At 36.8% G+C, this 20,478-nt stretch overlaps 1 protein-coding gene across 2 annotated transcripts in view; it reads left to right on the top strand.

Annotated features, from left to right (window-relative positions):
* LOC121418953 overlaps positions 1-20,478 on the top strand; it is a 31,552-nt gene that overhangs the window by 8,992 nt on the left and 2,082 nt on the right. For both annotated transcript variants that reach the window (XM_041613188.1, XM_041613187.1), the window contains exons 7-20: positions 555-645; positions 1,103-1,232; positions 1,780-1,882; positions 2,640-2,996; positions 3,664-3,722; positions 4,280-4,843; positions 5,178-5,457; positions 6,110-6,221; positions 6,897-7,264; positions 8,829-9,487; positions 16,462-16,682; positions 17,412-17,659; positions 19,441-19,618; positions 20,297-20,403. In XM_041613188.1, the coding sequence (XP_041469122.1) occupies positions 555-645; positions 1,103-1,232; positions 1,780-1,882; positions 2,640-2,996; positions 3,664-3,722; positions 4,280-4,843; positions 5,178-5,457; positions 6,110-6,221; positions 6,897-7,264; positions 8,829-9,487; positions 16,462-16,682; positions 17,412-17,659; positions 19,441-19,618; positions 20,297-20,403 (3,477 nt within the window). The remainder of the gene's footprint in view (positions 1-554; positions 646-1,102; positions 1,233-1,779; positions 1,883-2,639; positions 2,997-3,663; positions 3,723-4,279; positions 4,844-5,177; positions 5,458-6,109; positions 6,222-6,896; positions 7,265-8,828; positions 9,488-16,461; positions 16,683-17,411; positions 17,660-19,440; positions 19,619-20,296; positions 20,404-20,478) is intronic.

Raw genomic sequence — 20,478 nt, 5'->3', positions numbered from 1 at the left:
TACAGCCAAGAATTAAACAAAGACATTGCTGGGGTATTCAAAACTCTTACTGGGTACAGATCATGAAATGTCCTAATACATCGAAGGGAAACTGTAATACACATGATAGTTGACTTTACTTCTGTAATTATATAATGTTCATAAGTTTATTCCTTGCAATATATTAGCACTACAATGAAAGCAAAGCAGTCTGTGTTGAAAATAAACCTGGAATTTAAGATTTTCTTTTGTTAAAGAAAAAATGAAAGCAGACCTGGACTCCATTGAGCATATTGTTAGCTTTCGCATTGTGTGTATGTTTTTAATTTCGTTAACAAACATTGGTGTCTAATCTTTAAAACTACATGTATTTATTTATTTTTTTATTATTTTTTGTCCCAAGTATTTAGAGGAATTTTTAATAATTACAAGTTACCAAGGTTGACTGGAGGTTCATGAAATTTTTTTGAATTCTGCAGTGGATGAAAGGGAAAAAAACGAAATCTTGGGTTTCATCTCCTTTCAAGTGTGCAGTATTAAGTATCAATTTTCTTGTTTTATTTTCATTACCACAGAACTCCACGTAAGCCACCAGAAATGGGTTACCAAGTTTTGAGTGAAAAGAAGCACCATAAACCAACAAATGCCTTGAATGCTATCAAACAGGTACGTATTCATATAAATCGTTCTCATGTCTGCATAGTAGAAGCGAGATGTAGGCATCACTTTTATGATGACCACTTCAATGGCAATGTCATCATCATAATTTTCGACCTAAGGTTCAGTTTTTGGAATGTCTGATGTCATCACAAATAATTTGCTCACTGATAATTTGATGTGAATGTTAGGTGAAAACAAGTTAAGATCATTCCTACATAGTCAACAAACCTATGCAATTTTGTGAGGAGCATTTCATGAAAATGTACATAGTTTTCACCAACTACCTTGCAACCAATTAGGTGCAAGGATTTCTAATATAACCTATGCCATCTGTTGGTAAAAATAACTGACAAAGTTCTTCATGATCCAACCCTCTGGTACTAACAGAATGGTAAGATTTTGAACTTTCAACATGATTATTGTATTGTTCAGCCCAAAATGTTTGCTCATTTTGTATTTGAAGGAAAATGTGAATGACAACACAAGAGTGATGTACTGCAAGCACCTTATCTATGGTGGCGCTCGAGAGATGTCTTTTGAAGAACTACGTGGTATCAAGGACAGGACAAAGAGAAAAGAGAGAGAAATACAAGGTATTTATCCAACTCATATTTACTAGCATGTAATTCTACAGGTTCATATATGTAGCCAATAGGGGATAGGTATGCTAGTCACATGTTGATGCTTTAATATCCCACAACTCTCCAGCAATACGTTTTGGGTGCAGCAATGTACCTCTAGCTGGTAAACAAACGTGAGATGCAATAAAAGAGAGGAGGCTACATGACAATTACATTGGTGTGCTCACTGAAGCTGACATTAACACATGTTTATGCTGGTTATGTCATAGATATAAGCAGATGATGTGTAATCCATGTAATTTGTGAGGTTTTCAATGATCTTCCTACAAAAATTCTTTCTGTCATCTTATTTCATCTAACAAATAAAGCACAGGTTTAAGTTTGTGTTGTGTTTTTTTTTGTGGTGATGCAGCACAGTGAATTGTATTTACAATGGTTGCATAACATTTTGAATACCTAGAAGATAGTCTTTTATCAATGAAATTATGATGGAATACATGATTGAATATATCATATTTCTTTAAAGGTTCTTACAAGGTTTGATTCCTCTTTTTTTCAGCTAAAATGGAAGAAGCTGAAAGGATGCGAGTAGACATGGTTAGGAAGCAGAAGGAACAAGATGAAATGATTGCAAAGATGCAGGAGAAATTAGAACAACAGAGGTATGTCATCAATACAGAGCATTAACAATGAATTCCAGGGTATAGAGGTACAATTGATTATCTCTTCTGTTACATGGCCCTGTAGGCTGTTGTTGTTAGGATCACTGAATAAGTTGTAACAGAATCTTACAAAGGGATCACCCATTTTTTTTTTAGGTATGTATGAATTTGTATTACTGTTATGTGTTTAAAGGCTTTGCAGGAGAGTTACTGTTCAGTAAGGAGCATGGCATTATGTCAGTACATGTAGATGGAATTTTTTTTAAGGATATGAAATCTTGCTACACATGCCCATATGTGCATGTCTGTGAAATAAATTTCCACTGTTCTTGGTTTTCAGTAAGATTTCATTGTTTTAAATTGTTTAGCTTCCTTAGGACTGCCAAAATTTATTGCATCTACATCCTGATGATATAAAATCTTCACCTTACTTTCAACTTTGACCCTCAGATTTTTAAGGAAGTCAAGTTTTGGTTTGATTTTACTCTAGAGCAGACATTGATAATCTGTGTCTTTTCAAGTGAATTTAAACATGATATCAAACAAAATTTCTCAGTACAGATTTGTTTTAATAAAATATTGATCTTGAAAAACTGGGAGAATATTATTTATCACCTTTGCTAGATATATAATCAAATTTCCACTCTGATTTTTGGATTTAACTCAATATTTTGACCCATGACTGACTTTGAAGGTTTGAATGAATATTGACAATATGTTTTCTGCTAAAGGATAATGTTCTTTACTGTGTTTGCAGGATCCAGCAGGAGCAGTATATTGAGTTACTTGTGAAACAGAAGATGGAGGCTATGGCTCCCAAACTGTCTCAGCAGGTGCAACCCACAGCGGTTCATCCCACACCCACTTTACCCCCACAGCCTGCGCCAATGGCACCAGCTTACTTTGCACCAGTGGAACCCCAGCAGCCTGCTCAAGTAGCACCACCACAACCGGCACCAACAGTACCCACTGCCCAGTATGCATTGTCTCAAGAAGGCTTCCAGACACAAGGGTCTTCAAGCAAATCTACTGGTCTCTCTCATACCTCACCCTTGGATAGTATAGTAGCCTGTGAGAATATCACCAAGCAGAGGAATAGATCAAACTCAGGAGGGTATGTTTACAGGGTTTATCATTTGATACTTGTTTCATTTTAGCAGCCTGACATTTGAGTGTAGGATGATCACAGTAAGGTCATGTATATCTTCTTCAGTGAATTGTCAAATATTTAGAAATGCCATTTACCATACAAAAGTAGGTATTTCAAGTTCTTTTTCAACCATTTTTCAAGTATCTCTGATCGTCTTGCACAGACTTAGGTCACATGGTCAAGGTCAAATATAATTTAGGGTCAATAAACATAGTATTTTATTATCGTATAATTGGAGTTTTTTTGGGAAAATTATTATTCTATTGTCGTTTTCAAAGTCAGCACTGCTGCTATATTGAATCACATTATGCAGGCGAGACTGCCAGAGGCGTTCCACTTGTTGTGGCTCCATATCTAAGTTAATGGGCCAAACTACATTTTCTCACTTTTTTCTTAGTGATTCAGAGATACAATATTTCAATATAAGATTGGAAAATTGTATAGCCTTTCAGAAAATTGTATGATTTGAAAGTAATACTGTTTTATGCTTATTACAATCAGTTGATTTCAACTTAGTAGAAAGGAGGCATGTGATTGTTGTAGATATGACTGGTATTACATCTTGATACATCAAAAAATGCTTGCTGTTTCACAAGATTCTTTTATTATTTCTGTGTTTTCATCTTTTCAGAGACTCTACTATCACTTGTACAAAGCAGCTTCTATTTGATGATCTGACAAGCGCAACTGGTATGAACATTTTGTTTAACTTGTTATATTGGAATTCTTATAGAAAAAACTGAGATTTCTTTCAGGCATGATATTCTCCTTACTAAAATCCAAATTCTGATTTTTTTTTAAATAATTTTTTCAGATTTTTTATTTTTTCTTTCAGATTTTTTTATGTGAAATTTTGTGCCTAAGATAATTCTCATGTTGTTTTTTACTTTCTAAAGTCAAACGATAAAGCTATCATGCAGACTCATCTTCAAATATCACTTTAGGTTTCTTTACTATGCAAGAGCTTGTAACCCCAATCGGGGCATCTCAGACTTCAGTGGAGACTTAGCCACCCTTGGCTTCTTTTCAGATTTTTTTCAGAGGGGAATATCATGCCTGCCCTTGTAGTTTTAGATTTTTCTAAAAAAATTACACATATCCTTTGCATTATTTTAACATTGTTTTTATATTTTCCCAAGATTTATAAACAATTTTAAAGTAAGTACCGTAAATTCTTTAAAGATCAGTTTGATTTTGTCATCACTCAGTCCATTCCCTGCTTTACCTCCTCCTCTTTGTCTTAAAAGGAAACTTCAATATATTCTGTGACCCAGATCAGGATCCTCCAGCTAAACCAGCCCCTCAGTACCCCACAGTAGCTGCAGCTAAGCCACCAAGTGCTCCCCTGATGGCAGCTCCAACTCCCTGCAACCCATCTTCCACCTCCGCTTTCTCCATCCACCCGCAATCTGTGACTGCTCCACTTTCGAAGATTAGACCTCAGACAGAACAAGACACTATTACCCCAAATCAAAGCTTCCTGTCCAATACCAGCTCAACAGTAACCCAAGGAACAGGCCTCAATGACGAGAAGACACCCCAATCCTCCATGATGAGCGACAAGACTCCATCCTCTGCATCTTTTGCATCGTTGAGCCGCTCCAGGAACGGTCGGTTGAACCAAATACGAACCCCTAAGGGTCTGACTGCGCCCTCGCCGACCATCAACACCAAGGAAGCCCTAGGAGTGATTAATGCTATGCTCAATTGCTCTTTGAAGAGTAATCAGTTTGATTTGGATTCTGAATTCCAGAATCAAGTCACCCACAAGGAGAAAGAATTTGAGATGGAATTTGCAAATGAGAGTAGCGGTAAGCAGGATCTTGTGGATATTTTTTAGAGTGGACTCACATTTGAATGATAACTACAGAGGGTTCTTATTAAATGAAGGCTTTGGAAATAACTTTAATTCTACATACCAGTCCAACCTCACTGGTAGGCAATGATATGTCGCATTTTAATAAATCTGCAAGTTCAAATTTTGAAGCAATCAAAAATTCATTTTTTTTTTCATATTCGGTCATTTATTCTTTAGCGACCTGGAAAGTTTATACTACATGTAGTACATGAGGATATTTTCTCAATTTTTGTATTCTTTATTTTATCATTCCCCCACCCCTTTGATTGATATTGTGATCTTTCTAGATGTAAAGCCATTGAGCAAGGGTGCAATATTTGAAGATGCCAGTGCTGACAACCACATGAGAGGTTTTGTAGGACAAGGCATCGTTCCTCGAAGACAGCCTCTGGCTCCAAGGATGGGTCAGTCCAACGAAGCACCACAACAAGTAGTTCCACCATCATCTGCCTTCTCCTCCTCCATACCTATCTATCAAGATGATGTCAAGCCAGAGATCAAAGAGACAGGTGCTGGAAAGATCACCATATTTGAAGATGAGCCAGTGGACAATACCAAAGAAAACACGTAAGTTGAAATGATGTGTAAAAGGCAATGCAACCGACTTCAGCTTATCCAGCTGGTTCGGTTTGGAATCCATCTGTACTCATGATATGGCTTGATTGTAGAGAAATTTAGTAAGATACTGGCTCAGAGGCTTAACCATTTACAGTGTAATCACAGGTTATGTAAAGATAATGGACAGATAATATCAAGCTTGTGTAACTTGTGATAGGGGGCAGGTGTACAACAATCACACACTTCATAGACAGCATAGGTCTATGAATAGAAACAAATTACATTGCTAAATGATACATGATTATGCACAGATGTGGGTGCATCTGTAGGTTTGTGAGCGTTAAGGTAATTATGGAACTGTTAAATCCGCGAGGCGCAGCTGAGTGGGTTTAGACTAGATTCCATAGTTACCGCATGCTCACTCGTCCTACCGATGCATGAAAAAACCTGTGTATCATTTGCTTTAGGAATGGTGGAATTTTTTGGCCAGAAGTCTTTTCTCTTTTTTTTACCATGCATCAGTAATCACCAACAAATGGCTGGCCATGCGTCGGTAATTACTTATGCATACTACCCATTCTACAAAGGTAATTTGTGACATGCTCAAAGAATAGCACATAATCATAGTAATTTTGAAATGTATTCTTCATATCTTGCACAGGCCTCCATCAGATTACAAGCAAGTGAAAGATAGGAGAGAGATGACAGGTATTCTGCAATCTTCAAAGGGTGTACCATTCATGCCCCTAGAGGATCAGGAGCAAGAAGATGATGTGAGTACTGAGGAATTTGACTAGAATATAGAAAACCAAATGGTTTCTCAATCATTATTCATGGCATCAGCTAATGTTTAGTTGTTTGTGCATGCTCTCTTATACTCTTGTACTTATAGACACATTTTCAAAGAATTGTTTTAAAGTAAAGACAAACTTTCTAAAGATGTACAGAAATTCTTTCGGCTTACATTTTGTCACTTCTTACTCCAGTCATTTGTGTTTGTCATGTGTAACTTTACAAGCTGACTTCTGAAACAGCGCCCTGGCTTTCCATCATATTCAACAATGATATTAGAAAGTAGCTTTGAAAATAAAATTCTTTTCAAATTCAATTCATAATATAACACAAATTACCCCAAAAAATAGAATAGAGGGAGGACACAAAATTCTGGATGTTTCAGACAGAATTGTCAGTGAGAATATGCATGGGAGTAATGTCATTAATTGTGAAAATAATTTGCCCTTGTTTTTGCAGACTGGATGTTAACGGGATGTGTGTGAGATGCGAACGTGTTCATGAATCTTAAGAATATTTCGAAGTGCTGATTTTACTTATTGCTGACACAGTACATGTAAATGCTAAACCTTATGAATAGATTATTTAATGTGTTGGTATTTGAAGGAAGCAAAGTGTTAACTTTTGTATCAAAATGACATCACTGTCCTATTTAGGGAGTGGAAGCAATGGAAGTACACCCCAGCAGTGATCCTTCTCAACAGCGTGACCATACCATGAATATAACCCTACCACCAACGGGAGCTGGCTCTAATTACTCCTTTGATTTAGCAGCCCGTATGGCTTCAACACCCTTCAACGATGCATCTTCCCACAAGCTTTCTTTCATACCCCCTATGAGTACTATCAAACCGAGGGAGGTGGAGCAGTCCCCCACCAAAGGAGAGGTAGTTCTGCCCAGTGGGGCTTCTGATGTCGAGGGATTGAAGGTTGGTGCTTCTGCTTCTAGAGTGGTAAACACGCCAGTCAATGAGAGCTTTGAGAAGACTGAATTCACTGTTAATCATTCAGGTGGACATCTTAGGTAAGCACAGTCGACAAGACCTCCTTTAAGAAATGTTAATTCTTTCTTACACTGCCATTACAAATGCGAGTTTCCTATAACCCTAAAAAGACTGGGCAATTTTGATGCCTAAGAAGAATGGGAAGGGGGGTGCTGATTCAGCCCCCCCCCCTTTAAGATCTTGGCCATGAACCGAGCGATCATGACGAACATTGGCATGCACGTTACTCATGGCATAATCTACAAAACTATAGGATAAAATTCTCCGAAAAATCTCATTGCTAATTAATTATGCTAATTTAGGCATAAACTAAAAAATTGCTCTAATTAACTAAATAATGCCCTTAAAGTGCTAATATGACTCTTAATAGGAATCTTATGAATAAACAGACTTCAACATCACATTTATTTTCTTATATATTGTTTTCTAAATTCTTGTGTATTTCTTTGTTTTTCAACTTTTTGCTTTTTTCAATGGACCTTGTTGGGAACTTTATTTTGACAATAAACAAGAAGAAATTAATTGATTTTAATCAGTAAAAGGAAAAATAATGATACATTTATAAATTTTGGCTAAAAACACTATTGGAGTGCATTGGATTTGTACATGAATTCACATTTTGAGCAAATTTGGGTCTGCATGCACTTACCATATGTTGCGTAATTTAGGAACCGCGTAACTGGGGGTTGCAATTTTGGTCTCAAAAGTTGTGTGAGACTTGAAAGTAAAAAGTCAGCGAGCAATGCAGTCTATAATTAGGGTTAATTCTTGGTACATTGCTGATACTTCCCTGCATCTAAGATATACATGAGTACTGGACAATAACAAATTATCTACCAAAACTATTTGTCATATAATTGTTTCTATTAATGTTTAGATAATGTTATTTTCTATAGAGACACACTTTCGTTGGTTTATGGTAGGAGTGACTTTGGGATCATTACCGTAATTTGAATCTATCTTTATGATGTATAAACATGTATGTCAGACAAAGAGGATATGCCTTTTGAATAAACCATTTCTTCCTGGAGAAAGAAAAAAAAATATGTTGATGAAAGTATTCTGGTTATTGAGATCTGTTACATTCATTACATGCTAAAATGCTACTGCAGCATGGGAACAAGAGATCCAATCTTCCCTTGCATAGAACAATATTTAAAATAGAAAAAAAAAAAATAATTAGTGAGGTCAAGAGAGAAGCTCAGTTTTATTTCATTATTATTATCATGCATGTCTTTGTCATAGCATAAATGGAACAGATGGTGCTAATTCATTCAAAATAAATGATTCAGGGAATTTCCTTGTGGTATAATAGATGAGCACCAATTCATTACTTACAATGATTGTTTATTTAGACTTCTTGCATTGTAATCCAGTACTACACTGATGAGACAAATATATTATTTACAAGGGAGTCGACTTTGATGCCCAAATTTATCAATTAAATTGTAAAGAGAGCACCTTTTTAAATCATGTCAGTAATAATTAAATTGGGTATTGTTGTGATATACGTAACAATGTAGTTTTGTAAACTTGTTTACCTGCAGGTAATGTAAAATTGTTTGGATTTCTTTGTTTACACAGCCCTATCATGGAGACAAGTGCAGAGAATGCCCGATCATCGGCCTCAAGCTCTGCCTCAACCACCAACTCACATGCCTCTGCTTCCTCTCTGGAAGGTCACCAGTCATCAATCACCACTCAAGTAGAAAGAGAGAAAAATGTTGCACCATCTGTCCAAGGTTTCAGCATCCACATTGATGAAGATCCTCCCGTCCAATGTCAGAAACAGGCTGGATCTTCGTCTTTGGGCTTTCAAATCCATGTTGACAACCCAGAGCCCAGTGCTGCCTTGGAGGCTGGCAACAACTCCTGTGCACAGGACCAACACATCCAGATGGGAGGAGCAGAATTGTCAAGGAAAGAGATGTCCTTCAACACCCAATCGTTTCTCGAATCACAACCAAAGTCAAATGACAATGGCCTCCTGCACAAGGATGATCTGCCAAACTTGGAGATGAGTTTTATCCCAGATAGGACAATCCAGGATGTGGAACAAGTGGAGGAGGACATCACTGTCTTTGGAATGCGAGATGAACCTCTTGACTACAGTGACCCGTTCAATGCTGGTCTTCAGAACCTTCTACTGGTTGGCCTATCCAAACCACTGTCCATGTATAAAGGAATCTATCAGCATGAACAAGTGATGCCAGAAATCAAGCCAAGCCTTGCTGTTAGCTTTGGTAAGTCCTTGTTATAATGGTGACAAGAGAAATTCAGGTATTGAATTTTTTAAAAGCCAAGTTTATCCCAACAGAAAGTTGATATTAATTGACGAAAAAAACAAACAAATGTGTTGCTTTGTTCCACAAAATAGTTATATGCACAACAAGCGCAAAATGCAAATGAGAGAGTCGATAGATGAATTGTTAGCACTTAGCACCATATAAGAAAGTCCTGAAAAGGACTGCTGGGTATTCCTTTGAACTATAATAGTTCTTAGAAGGTCTAGTAGTCTCAATGTTTCAAGCCTGTGAACTCTACTCTTCAGGAGTGAAGACTTGAGCGAAGAAGTCTGTACATCTATCTGAGAGAGCTGATATTGAAACACACTCACTGTTAGCTAGCTATAGATTTAAAACATTCAAAGCTCATATTTTGTGATGTATGCTATAAATTATATGCTGTTACATTATTAAATATCTTTGATTACAAATTTGAAGCCGCTTTATGAATTTGAGTGTGAATATGCAAGCATACATTAGATACACATTAAGCCTGGCACGAGTATTCGACTACTCGAGTAGACTCGAGTGTTGCCTTACTACTCACGTCACGAGTAGGGAATTTTTATTTTTCGAGTACTCGCGTGATGTACGAGTACTGTTTTTCCACTCGTTCACTCGCTGGATTACTCGCTCTCTTCCGAGTAGAAGACTCTCTACTCGACCACTCGTGTTGAATTGTGAATTTTGCTGTTCATAATTTTACACAGAATTCTTAATTTTTTCACGTGGAACAGTTTATTCACGATGTTTTAACGGCGGAATTGAAGTCAGAGCGCACAAGTCCTGCTTGCGCGGCACAAGTTCAAAATTCATGTGACCGGGGAAACCTAGGCGCTAGCGCTTATGCCAGTAGCGGAGTGGCTTGCGTAGTCCGCTCACTCCGCTGTGTTCGCAGTGCTTCGTACGTTCGTGAAGTTCAGGATGATATTGACCGAGAATATACTTTAATTGCATTGTTAATTTGTTTCGTAACTCCAGTACTCCACAGTTGCGACTTACGAGTGCGGCGCATTACTAGCTAGCCATGCGTGTATTTTATTTTTATCCGTTTGTTGAAATCATTTTCGGGGGTAAGATTAGTAGATTCAAAATCGCAACTTACATTCCTATTTTCCGGTTCGCCCGTCGCGTAGCTCGTCCATGAACAAAATAAGCCACAAATTGTTTTTGCAGTCGTTCATATCGACGGGAAGCCTAGTCTGCGCTCAAATCAAAGTCCCCTTACTGCGCTTGCGCAGCTGCCAATCGTCTGAAGGGAGCTCATTAAGTAGAGACTAGAGCGCGCTTTTAAAATGTATTTTAAGTAATTGAATTTGAATTCTCTCATAGTGCGAACTTGAAGATGATATACAGCCTAAATTCTATTCTTAGTTCTTACTGCTCGCTGTTTCATGAATAAAGTAAACGATTTTATCGTCTTGTAGTAGTAGGAATATAATTAAAATTCAATACATACGCTCTTAAAACCAGTTAGTTAAAATCATGGGTCGGCTGGGTGCAACTAATATTTTTTTATTATTTCTTTTTAGTACATCTAGTCAAAAATGCCTTTCCTTTATCATAATACGATTATAAACTATAGTGAAACATATGGCTAGATAAATAGTTGTACCCAGCTGAGGGACCCTTTCATCTAGTCTTATCGTGTTCTTAAAATTTGATTTATCTCAGTTTTGCACTTTCGTGTTTCATGCATGAGTTCAGTTCATTAGTCAAAGCGGTTATTTATTTCTCATACCGACTGAGTCAATAAAAACGCAACAATTTTTAGGTTTTTTTACTAGTTTATTGTCATAAAAATTAGAGAGCTTGAATATGAGTAAATGTGACATCACTGACATGGTATGGTAGAGCAATTCTTTCTCACTGCTTTGAAACCATTTTTGATGAGTTTGACTTTTCTGGGACAGAGATGAAGCGAGAGCTATAGAAACAGAGAGAGAGAGGGGGGGGGAGAGGGTGGATAATGGAGAGAGTGTGAGAAAGAGAGGTACCTAACTTTTCTCCACGACAATCTAGCGTGAACTGAATGACAGTGCCAAAACAAAAGACTCTTAAAGTATTTAAGTGAGTTTCTCATCATGCAGTTGGATTGTACAGTTACATGCGTTACATAACCCGGTATTTAATTATTTATCACGTTTATTTGTTGCCGTACAGTTTTCTTTCAGCCTGCAATGCAAGAATAACATTAGGTTTGCTATGTTACGGCGGTTAAAGCTTATAAAAGGCCCATTATTGTGAACTGTGAAATGACAACATTCTACGTTTCACAAGGTACGCAGGCTTAGTCTCTAGGCTTTGCCTTCTTATACTTTTTTTTTTTTTTTAGAATTTTAGTCTGATCTAATTTTATTTCGGGAAGATCGTTAACCTACTAATTGCAAGTAATAACTTATAAGTATTCTTAAAAGAGCACGTCAGGTGCCTATCTATATTAATGGTCAAAATCTGGTGAAAGTGGTGATCTAAACAGTTTCTTCCTTTCTTTCGTATGGCGAGACAAGAGATTATGTGCATAAGATAAGACATCATTAATAAATCAATTTGGCAATTTCATTTTCAATGATCTTTCCAGTTTATATTGCTAATGTCTTGGAAACGAATAGGCAGTTATGTCCCATAAGCAATAATATAGAAGAAAAAAATAATATCGAATACGATAATCAAAGGAGGATCGTGATATTAATGATTCTTTCTTATACATAAATACATGTACGATTGGAAGTTTAGAACTGCATCGGCAGTTCGGCACATTTTATTTAACCCATACAACATGTTAATATTGATATATTTTAATGTTGTCAGCGATAAAGTAAAAAAGAATGCCTCTCTGATGAGTGATGAATTTAATTGTACATTGTTTCACTGAAAACTGAAAAGCCCTGTACAATCAGGAAATGACGGACATGCTTTGAGAGGAAACAGGAAAGTAAAATGAAACGAAACGGCGACGCAAAAGCACGCCTCCGCAAGTAATAGTAAGTTCGTAATTGTAGGATTCTTGGAAATGGCAAAGGCCGACGTCCCAAACTAAGTACCATGACAACTTTAAAACTGATAAAATATGAGACTTCGAGAGATGGAAAATAATGAAGTTAATTTTTGCATATTTTTAATTAGGCTTCTTGGTACATCTTGAAGTTCTTGCATTATTCAACATTTCATGTATCAATACTTCATGTCTTACTGTATTTAACATTCTAAATTAGCCGTTATTAGTAGATTAGATTCAACTTTGTGATTACGGTTGTTGTTTTTTATGTGTGTCTTGTATTCCAAATGGCAAAGACCAACGTCCCAAACTAACCGTTACAACTTTGAAACATATAAACAGGAGACTTACAGAGATGAAAAATAATATAGAGTTAATTTTCGCGTATTTTGCTAAGGCCCATTTGTACATCTTAAAGCTCTTGAATTATTTATCATTTCCTCATTTTTACAATACTTCATGTCTTAACGGTCTTTAACTCTCTAAATTAAGCGTTATTACTTATTAGTAGATTAGATTCAACTTTGTGATTACTATTTTGCCGTTGTTGTTTTTTTCCTTTCCTAGTTATAGCCTGTAACTACCGGTAAGTGGCTATTCAGAGTTTTGTTTTGTTTTTAGAGTTAAAAAAAAAATGTTCGCAAAATAAACTTCGGAAGTTATGACTGAAAACTTACAAGATGACAATGTTTTGTCCGTTATCTAGACATCAACGGAGCCCTCAAATTCTCATTAGATTTTAGACCCCTCCTGGCCTAAAGACAAGTGATAAAAGATACAAATAAATTTGGAAATCGGCAAAGATATCACTGAGTGACAGGTGAGAGACTGAGAGTGAGCGCGGGAGTAAGAATATACATGTAGATGTAGCATGGCATTTTCATTTCACGAACTACTTCACTAAATTCCCAATTCACTGAGCAAGATTTATTACGCACCGGGCACCCCAGTTACATAAGCTCATTAAGCTGCGCTGGAAGGAGTTTTATGGGAGAGAAATGAGACAATGTGCATTGACACGAGTATGGCCTTTTCTCAAGTCTTATCGCGATCACGCTACCAAAAATAGTAATGCATTGAAGTACCAAGCTATCATGCATGCGCTGCCGCACGTCTTGATAAAAGGCTGTATCATTGTCAATGACGAGTATGCGAGTGAGATTGTGTTCTGTTCGTCGGCGGCTATGGAATACCAAACAAATTTACGACCTTGGTTCGAACTTCGAAGACGGTATTATTACCAGAAAATAAAGACCAATTTTCCGCTTCAAAATAACTACTTAAGACAGATATACGAGCATTGTATGAATAATCTAGGTAATATCGGCTTTTGAGACGTGAAAAGTTACTGTGTGATAGACCCAGGCTTCGTAATCGTATGGTCCCACCTGTTGCGTTCCGTGATGGACGTTGTCACTCAAAACTCTTGCACATTTTGCCTTCGTCCGAATTACAATTTGGCCGTAATTAATGATCGTAGATGGCGATATTTTAAGGTCAAATTACTACTCGAGAAAACTCGAGTATTTTTTTTACTCGCCTCGAGTAGTAAAATCACTACTCGTGCCAGGATTAATACACATAATACAAAAATGCACAGTATCTCTATGTTCTTACTTGAAGAAGGGAACAACTTAATCACGTCCATTAGAAATATCTTGAGTAAAGCAAGATATCCTTTATCTGCACATTTACATCTGTACGTGCTTTGTTCATCATTTTCAGATTTTTGCAAATGTGCTCCACAGTGCTCATTCCAGCAGGCATATAATACCTCATAAAAATTACCAATATCATGTCAGTATTATGAATTCAGAGCTAATGGATTACTTAAAGTAGAAATATATTGAAAATCGTAATACTGGAGAATCATATATCACAATAAAGGAGAAAATAAGGAGAACACGATGGTGTACATCATTTATCATGGAGACGGATGAAACTCAGTTAATTGATAGTTTAAAGTTCTCTCTCTGAATGCTTCAAACACGCAGAATTACGTCCGCGAAATTGGGGATTTTTTATGACGTCACTGTCTGTACGAGAGGCGTGATTGGCTCTCCCACGTGAAGCTCCACTTGCATGCAAAACCTGTTGCAAAGGTACATTTTCTCCACATTGTCACTGAATACTTCAGTCCCGAAATGATCGAAAGAAAACCCAGAATTTTATCTAGATTTGGATTTTCAAATTGATGATTTTGAGATGAAGAGAATGATGATGAAGTGAAACAACACAGTGACGTAGTTGGAGGTAAATTGGGGGAATTACGCCGATGATGATGATGAAAATTCAACTTGCAACACAATCACAAGTAAAGTCATGTACATACCGATTCGCTACCAATTCATGCTGCTGGAAGTGCTAGCTACACCGCTCAGGCCAAATTGAATTCATGCTGAACATGAATAACCACATCCAGACAGTCTATCATAAAAAGGAAAATGATATAACTGTACTTACAAACAAGTGAATAATCCGAACCTGAAGGCAAATCAACTCAACGAATAGTACCAGACGATATGGCATATGCACTGACGATAAACTTCATCCGGCTGGATAGATTGTCACTCGTTCTGTTAGATGTAACTTTTATCTCATTAATTTGACAAAATTACGAAACTCGGGGAATTATTATTCTATATAAAAATATAGTAACATCTCTTATCATTTTTTGAATTACGATAAAACCTGTTTTGAAGGAAAACGTTGAGGTAAATTAAAATTAGATGTAAAAGATCATCCCATCATGCTTAGCATTATGTGATCGTAAACAAACCATCACAACAACACATGCCGTATTGTTTGCTCGCCTTGGCTGAGACTGAGAGAATAGATCTATGCACGTTTTGCACAGCTCTCAATCAGCAAGGAAGGAATACGTGCATGTTTGCGATGGTTTGTTTGCAATGACATACAAGCTACGCATGTTGGGGGGGGATTTAAAAGTAATTTTAGTTTATCTCAACGTTTTCCTTCAAAAGAGGTTTTATCGTAATACAAAAAAATAATAAGAGATGTTACTATATTTTTATATATATAAATAATTCCCCGAGTTACGTAATTTTGTCAAATTAATGAGTTACAAATTACATCTAACAGAACGAGTGACAATCTATCCCAGCCACATGAAGTTTATCGTCGGTGCATATCGTCTGCTGCTATTCGTTGAGTTGATTTGCTTTCAGCTAGGTTGATTCGGATTATTCACTTGTTTGTAAGTACAGTTATATCATTATTTTCCTTCTTATGATAGACTCTCTCTGGATGTGGTTATTCATTTTCATGGATTTAATTTGGCCCGCGCGGTGTACGTATAGCTACCACTTGTAGCAGCAGCTGCATGAGTTGGTAGCGAATCGGCATGTACATGACTTTACTTGTGATCGTCAGGCAAGTTGAATTTTCATCATAATCATCGGCATTGTTCCCCCATTATTTACCTCCAACTACCTCACTGTGTTGTTCACTTCATCATCATTCTCTTCATCTTTAAAATCATCAATTTGAAAATCCAAATCTAGATAAAATTCTGGGTTTTCTTTCATTTCGTGATAGAAGTATTCAGTGACAGTGTAAAGAAAACGTACCCACGCAACAGGTTTTGCATGCGAGTGGAGCTTCACGTGGGAGAGCCAATCACGCCTCTCGTACAGACAGTGACGTCATCAAATTCCAGTCAATTCAGAGACCGATGCGAGGCATATTTCGGAGGGGCATTTTAGCGTTTTTTAATCGGCGATTTTCACCTTTTTGTATTATTTTCGGTATTTTTGAATGACCCACTGATGATCCCCACATCATTACCTTTCCATTGATATATAATAAGACCACATTCATAATCAATATATTTCTCCTTTAATTGAATTTCTAAATATTGGAAGCTCTGCACTAGTAAATCTTCTCACCTGCTTTTTTTTTTTGCTGCCGTTAGGTGATGAGATCCATGTGTTTAATGTGATGAAGAAGGTAGGAGAGGGAGCCTTTGCTACCATCTACCTGGCTGCATGCCTTGATGCACAGGACATGAATGACCTAGAGGATGAGTTCCGCAGAGTAGCCCTCAAGGTCCAACACCCTCCATGCCCCTGGGAGATGTACATCATCAAAGAGTTACATGCTAGACTTAGCAGATTGCCCTCCCAGATCGATGTGGTGAGTTGTTGACCTCAAATCCAACTCTGTTGTGTGGGATGATGCCCTGCTGATCGTTTTTTTTTAACCGTAATCAGACCTGGGGAGGGGGGATTGCGCTGAAAAAACGCTTATATTTGATCATCTGGTTACTATATGCTAACAATCATTAATGCTGTCCTCGCAGTCTGGTAAAATAGCAACCGCCACCACTGCTCATGTACTATATGCCCCTCCCACTTATTTGTGTGTCAAATCCTAAGTAGAGAAGTATATTTTTTCTGTACCATAAAAAGTGAATCAGGGGAGCGTTTCATGAAAGGACTTGTCAGACGTTTTATCCGTCAAGTCCTGTTTTATCCGACAGTTGCTATAGTAACAGTGCTTCTCAACCAATCAGAATCCAGGAAAGTTGTCAGATCCTGACAACTTGTCGGACGAAAATATTGATGAAGCGCCCCCCTGATGTGTTTGCCTTTGGACAATACCACCTGGGATGTATAAGGGGGAGTAGATGCCAGACTTGAGGGTTCTAATCTTATTTTTCTGTCCTGACATATATATATTTTATGGTTTTTCTGTTGTATATACATGTACATGCATGAATAAGCATTCTCTTGAATCTCCTTCATTCTCTTCAGGTAGTTTTCTCTTTTATAATTTGGATGGTGTTTGTGTGATGATTAATGAAGAAAAGCTTTTACTGTAACTTGATCCCAGATTGAAACTTACCAATCCCATTCTCTGCAGCGTCCGTCCTTGATGAATGCTGAATGTGCACACATCTACCAAGATAAGAGCTGCCTTGTGACCGAGTACGAAACTAAAGGCACCCTTCTTGATTTCATCAACACATACAAGCAACGGAAAGGAAGAGATATGCGAGAACAGTGGGTCTTGATCCTGGCTATCGAGATCCTGCAGGTTATAGAACACATGCATCGATGTAAGATCATCCATGGTGATATCAAGCCTGATAACTTCCTTATCAATTCAAAGTAAGTTTTGTTTGTGTAATATTTCTTTCATTATGTTACCTATATCATGCAGTGTTTGTTATTCAGGGCACCCCAGGGACATTCCACATTGTCCTTTGCCTATCTTGGATCTATTTGCCATTGTGACCTAGTGCACCCAAATCCCACAGCCTGCAGGGCATGGAGGAGTTTTCTAAAGTATGGCATCATGAAATTTAAACATTTAAAACTTAAAAATAGTAAAAAATGCTCATGTGATTGTTTATATGCATTGCCATATTTATTTTACCTGGAAGCCTAAGTTAGCAAGGGCTCATGAAGTGCCCCAGGACCTGTCTTCGGGTGGGGCACTCCTTTGACATGCCCTTGCTTTTAAGATTGTGATGACATAAAAGCGGTATGTGATTCTAAGTTATTTGCTTCTAATTTTGCTTTCATTTGTTTGTAATAATTCTGTAAGGTAGCTTCTCTGGCAACAAGCATCAGTCAGTATGAAAGAACCAGACAGTTTCCATTGTCTTGTATTCTATGATAAAACTATTAAAGGGGAAGTTCACCCTGACAGAAAGTTTATTTCAAAAATATAAGAAAAAAAAGAAAAATATTGCAGGTTTGAGAAGAATCCATTAAAGAATAAACAAGTTGTTAGAATTTTAATGATTTGATTTGTGACATCATATGCAAGCAGCTTTTGTACATATTGTATGGTAATAGAAAATCAGTTAAATGTCATTTTCTCAGAAAATTGAAAGTGGTTTTTACTGTACCTTCAGTATATCAATAGATAAATCATTTGACAAGTCATCACAAGCCATTGAAAAAATTGAAATTTATGCATTTAATATTACATAATATATGGGGCAGCTGTTTATTTATGACTTCGCAAATCCAAAATTTAAAATTCTTACAACTTCCTTAATCTTTAAAGGTCAAGTCTACCCCAGCAAAATGTTGATTTGAATAAATAGAGAAAAATCAAACAAGCATAACATTGAAAATTTCATCAAAATCAGATGTAAAATAAGAGTTATGGCATTTTAAACTTCGCTTATTTTTCGCAAAACGGTGATATGCACAACTCAGTGATATGCAAATGAGTCAGTCGATGATGTCCATCACTCACTATTTCTTTTGTTTTTTATTGTTTGAATTATACAATATTTCATTTTTTACAGATATGACCATAGGGACTGACTTGACTGAATCATATAGTATTAAGCAATGCTAATACCACCATGTTCAGGGAGAAATTAATCACTGTTTCACTTGACAATGAGGAGAAAATTAGAATATTTCATACAATAAAATACAAAAGAAATAGTGAGTGGATGATGTCATCAGTCTCCTCTTATTGCATACCAACCAGGATGTGCATATAACTGTTTTGTGAAATTAAGCAAAAATTTAAAATGTCATAACTTTCTTATTTTACATCCGATTTTGATGAAATTTTCTGTGTTATGCTTGTGGATTTTTTTTTATAATCAAATCAATTTTTTGTTGGGGTGGACTTGTCCTTTAATTGATTTTCCGTAAGCCTTCACCAATACTTCTTATTATTTTTATGCTATTTTTACACAAAATTTTCTTCATGGTGAACTATCCCTTTAAATTGATTAAATTTTATTTCGTAAAATGGCTTTCATGCCGGCCATTTAGTAGCCTCTGGGGATCAAAAACCATATCTTGCTACTGCCTTTGTGAAGGGAAATAAAAACATAGTTTTCTATCAGTCAGTATGCCATGCAAAACCAGTAAAACTCAATCTCCCTCCCTCCTCTCTCTCTCTCTCTCTATGACAGGAATGATGAGAAAACATGCAATCAGGATGCTGCCTCTGGAAACTTTATAAAGCTGATTGACTTTGGGCGTAGCATCGACATGACCCTCTTCCCTGAGGGTACAACGTTCACAGCCAAATGTAAGACCAGTGGGTTCAACTGTACAGAGATGCAGTCTAATCAACCATGGACATACCAGGTGAGTATGATGGTGGCTCAATACGAACCTTGTAACACAGAGCTCAGCTATTAATTCATCCATGCATTCACTCATTCATTCATTTATTTATGATGACATGGTGATCATTATGTGCATTCATTTTTGCATATCAGATGTACAATAATTTGCTAAGCTTTGTGTTACGGAGCCTTGGTGAGCATTTCCCAAAAGAACCTGTGAGATGTTTTATTCAACAGTTACCATAATAACAGTTGGACACTAATTGAAATTCAGGGAAAATAGTCAGATCTTACCACACATCAGATGACAAATTTTTATGTTATGCTTTCCAGATCAGCAAGATTCAGGAGGGTTGGGGAGTTTCAGAAAAATTTCCCATGAGAAAATAGTTGGGATGTGTGATTTATGAGAGTGCTTGTTTTACCAAAGGTCGCGGGTGCATTGACTTTGTTTTCATTTCGGAAAGATAATGACACCGTCACTCTCATGCATGTCTGATAAGTTTTTCATGAGGAATGGTGTAGTAAGAGATGTTATTCATGTTATGACAGTCCAGTACACCAGTAGTTTTTTTAATGCTACCCACTCTAGGATCCAAGACTCCAGCTTCAGAAAGTGTTTGGGTCTGTAATATTTTGTTTTGTGGAGCATGTTATTCTTGTCATATTTACAATGCTTTTGATCTGAATTTTTCAGGTTGATTATTATGGAATTGCTGGCACCATCCATTGCATGATGTTTGGAAAGTACATGAAGGTCTTCAAAGAGAGAGGCATCTGGAAAATGACATCCACAGTCCCAAGGTCAGTATTCAGAAGTTTTTCAGAATTTATGGAAACATGCAGTGCAAATCAATAAAAAGTTTATACATTTTAAAA

This window comes from Lytechinus variegatus, chromosome 7 (assembly GCF_018143015.1).
Source record: "Lytechinus variegatus isolate NC3 chromosome 7, Lvar_3.0, whole genome shotgun sequence".
Lineage (NCBI taxonomy): Eukaryota > Metazoa > Echinodermata > Echinoidea > Temnopleuroida > Toxopneustidae > Lytechinus > Lytechinus variegatus.
This window is presented reverse-complemented; position numbering and strand designations above follow the sequence as displayed.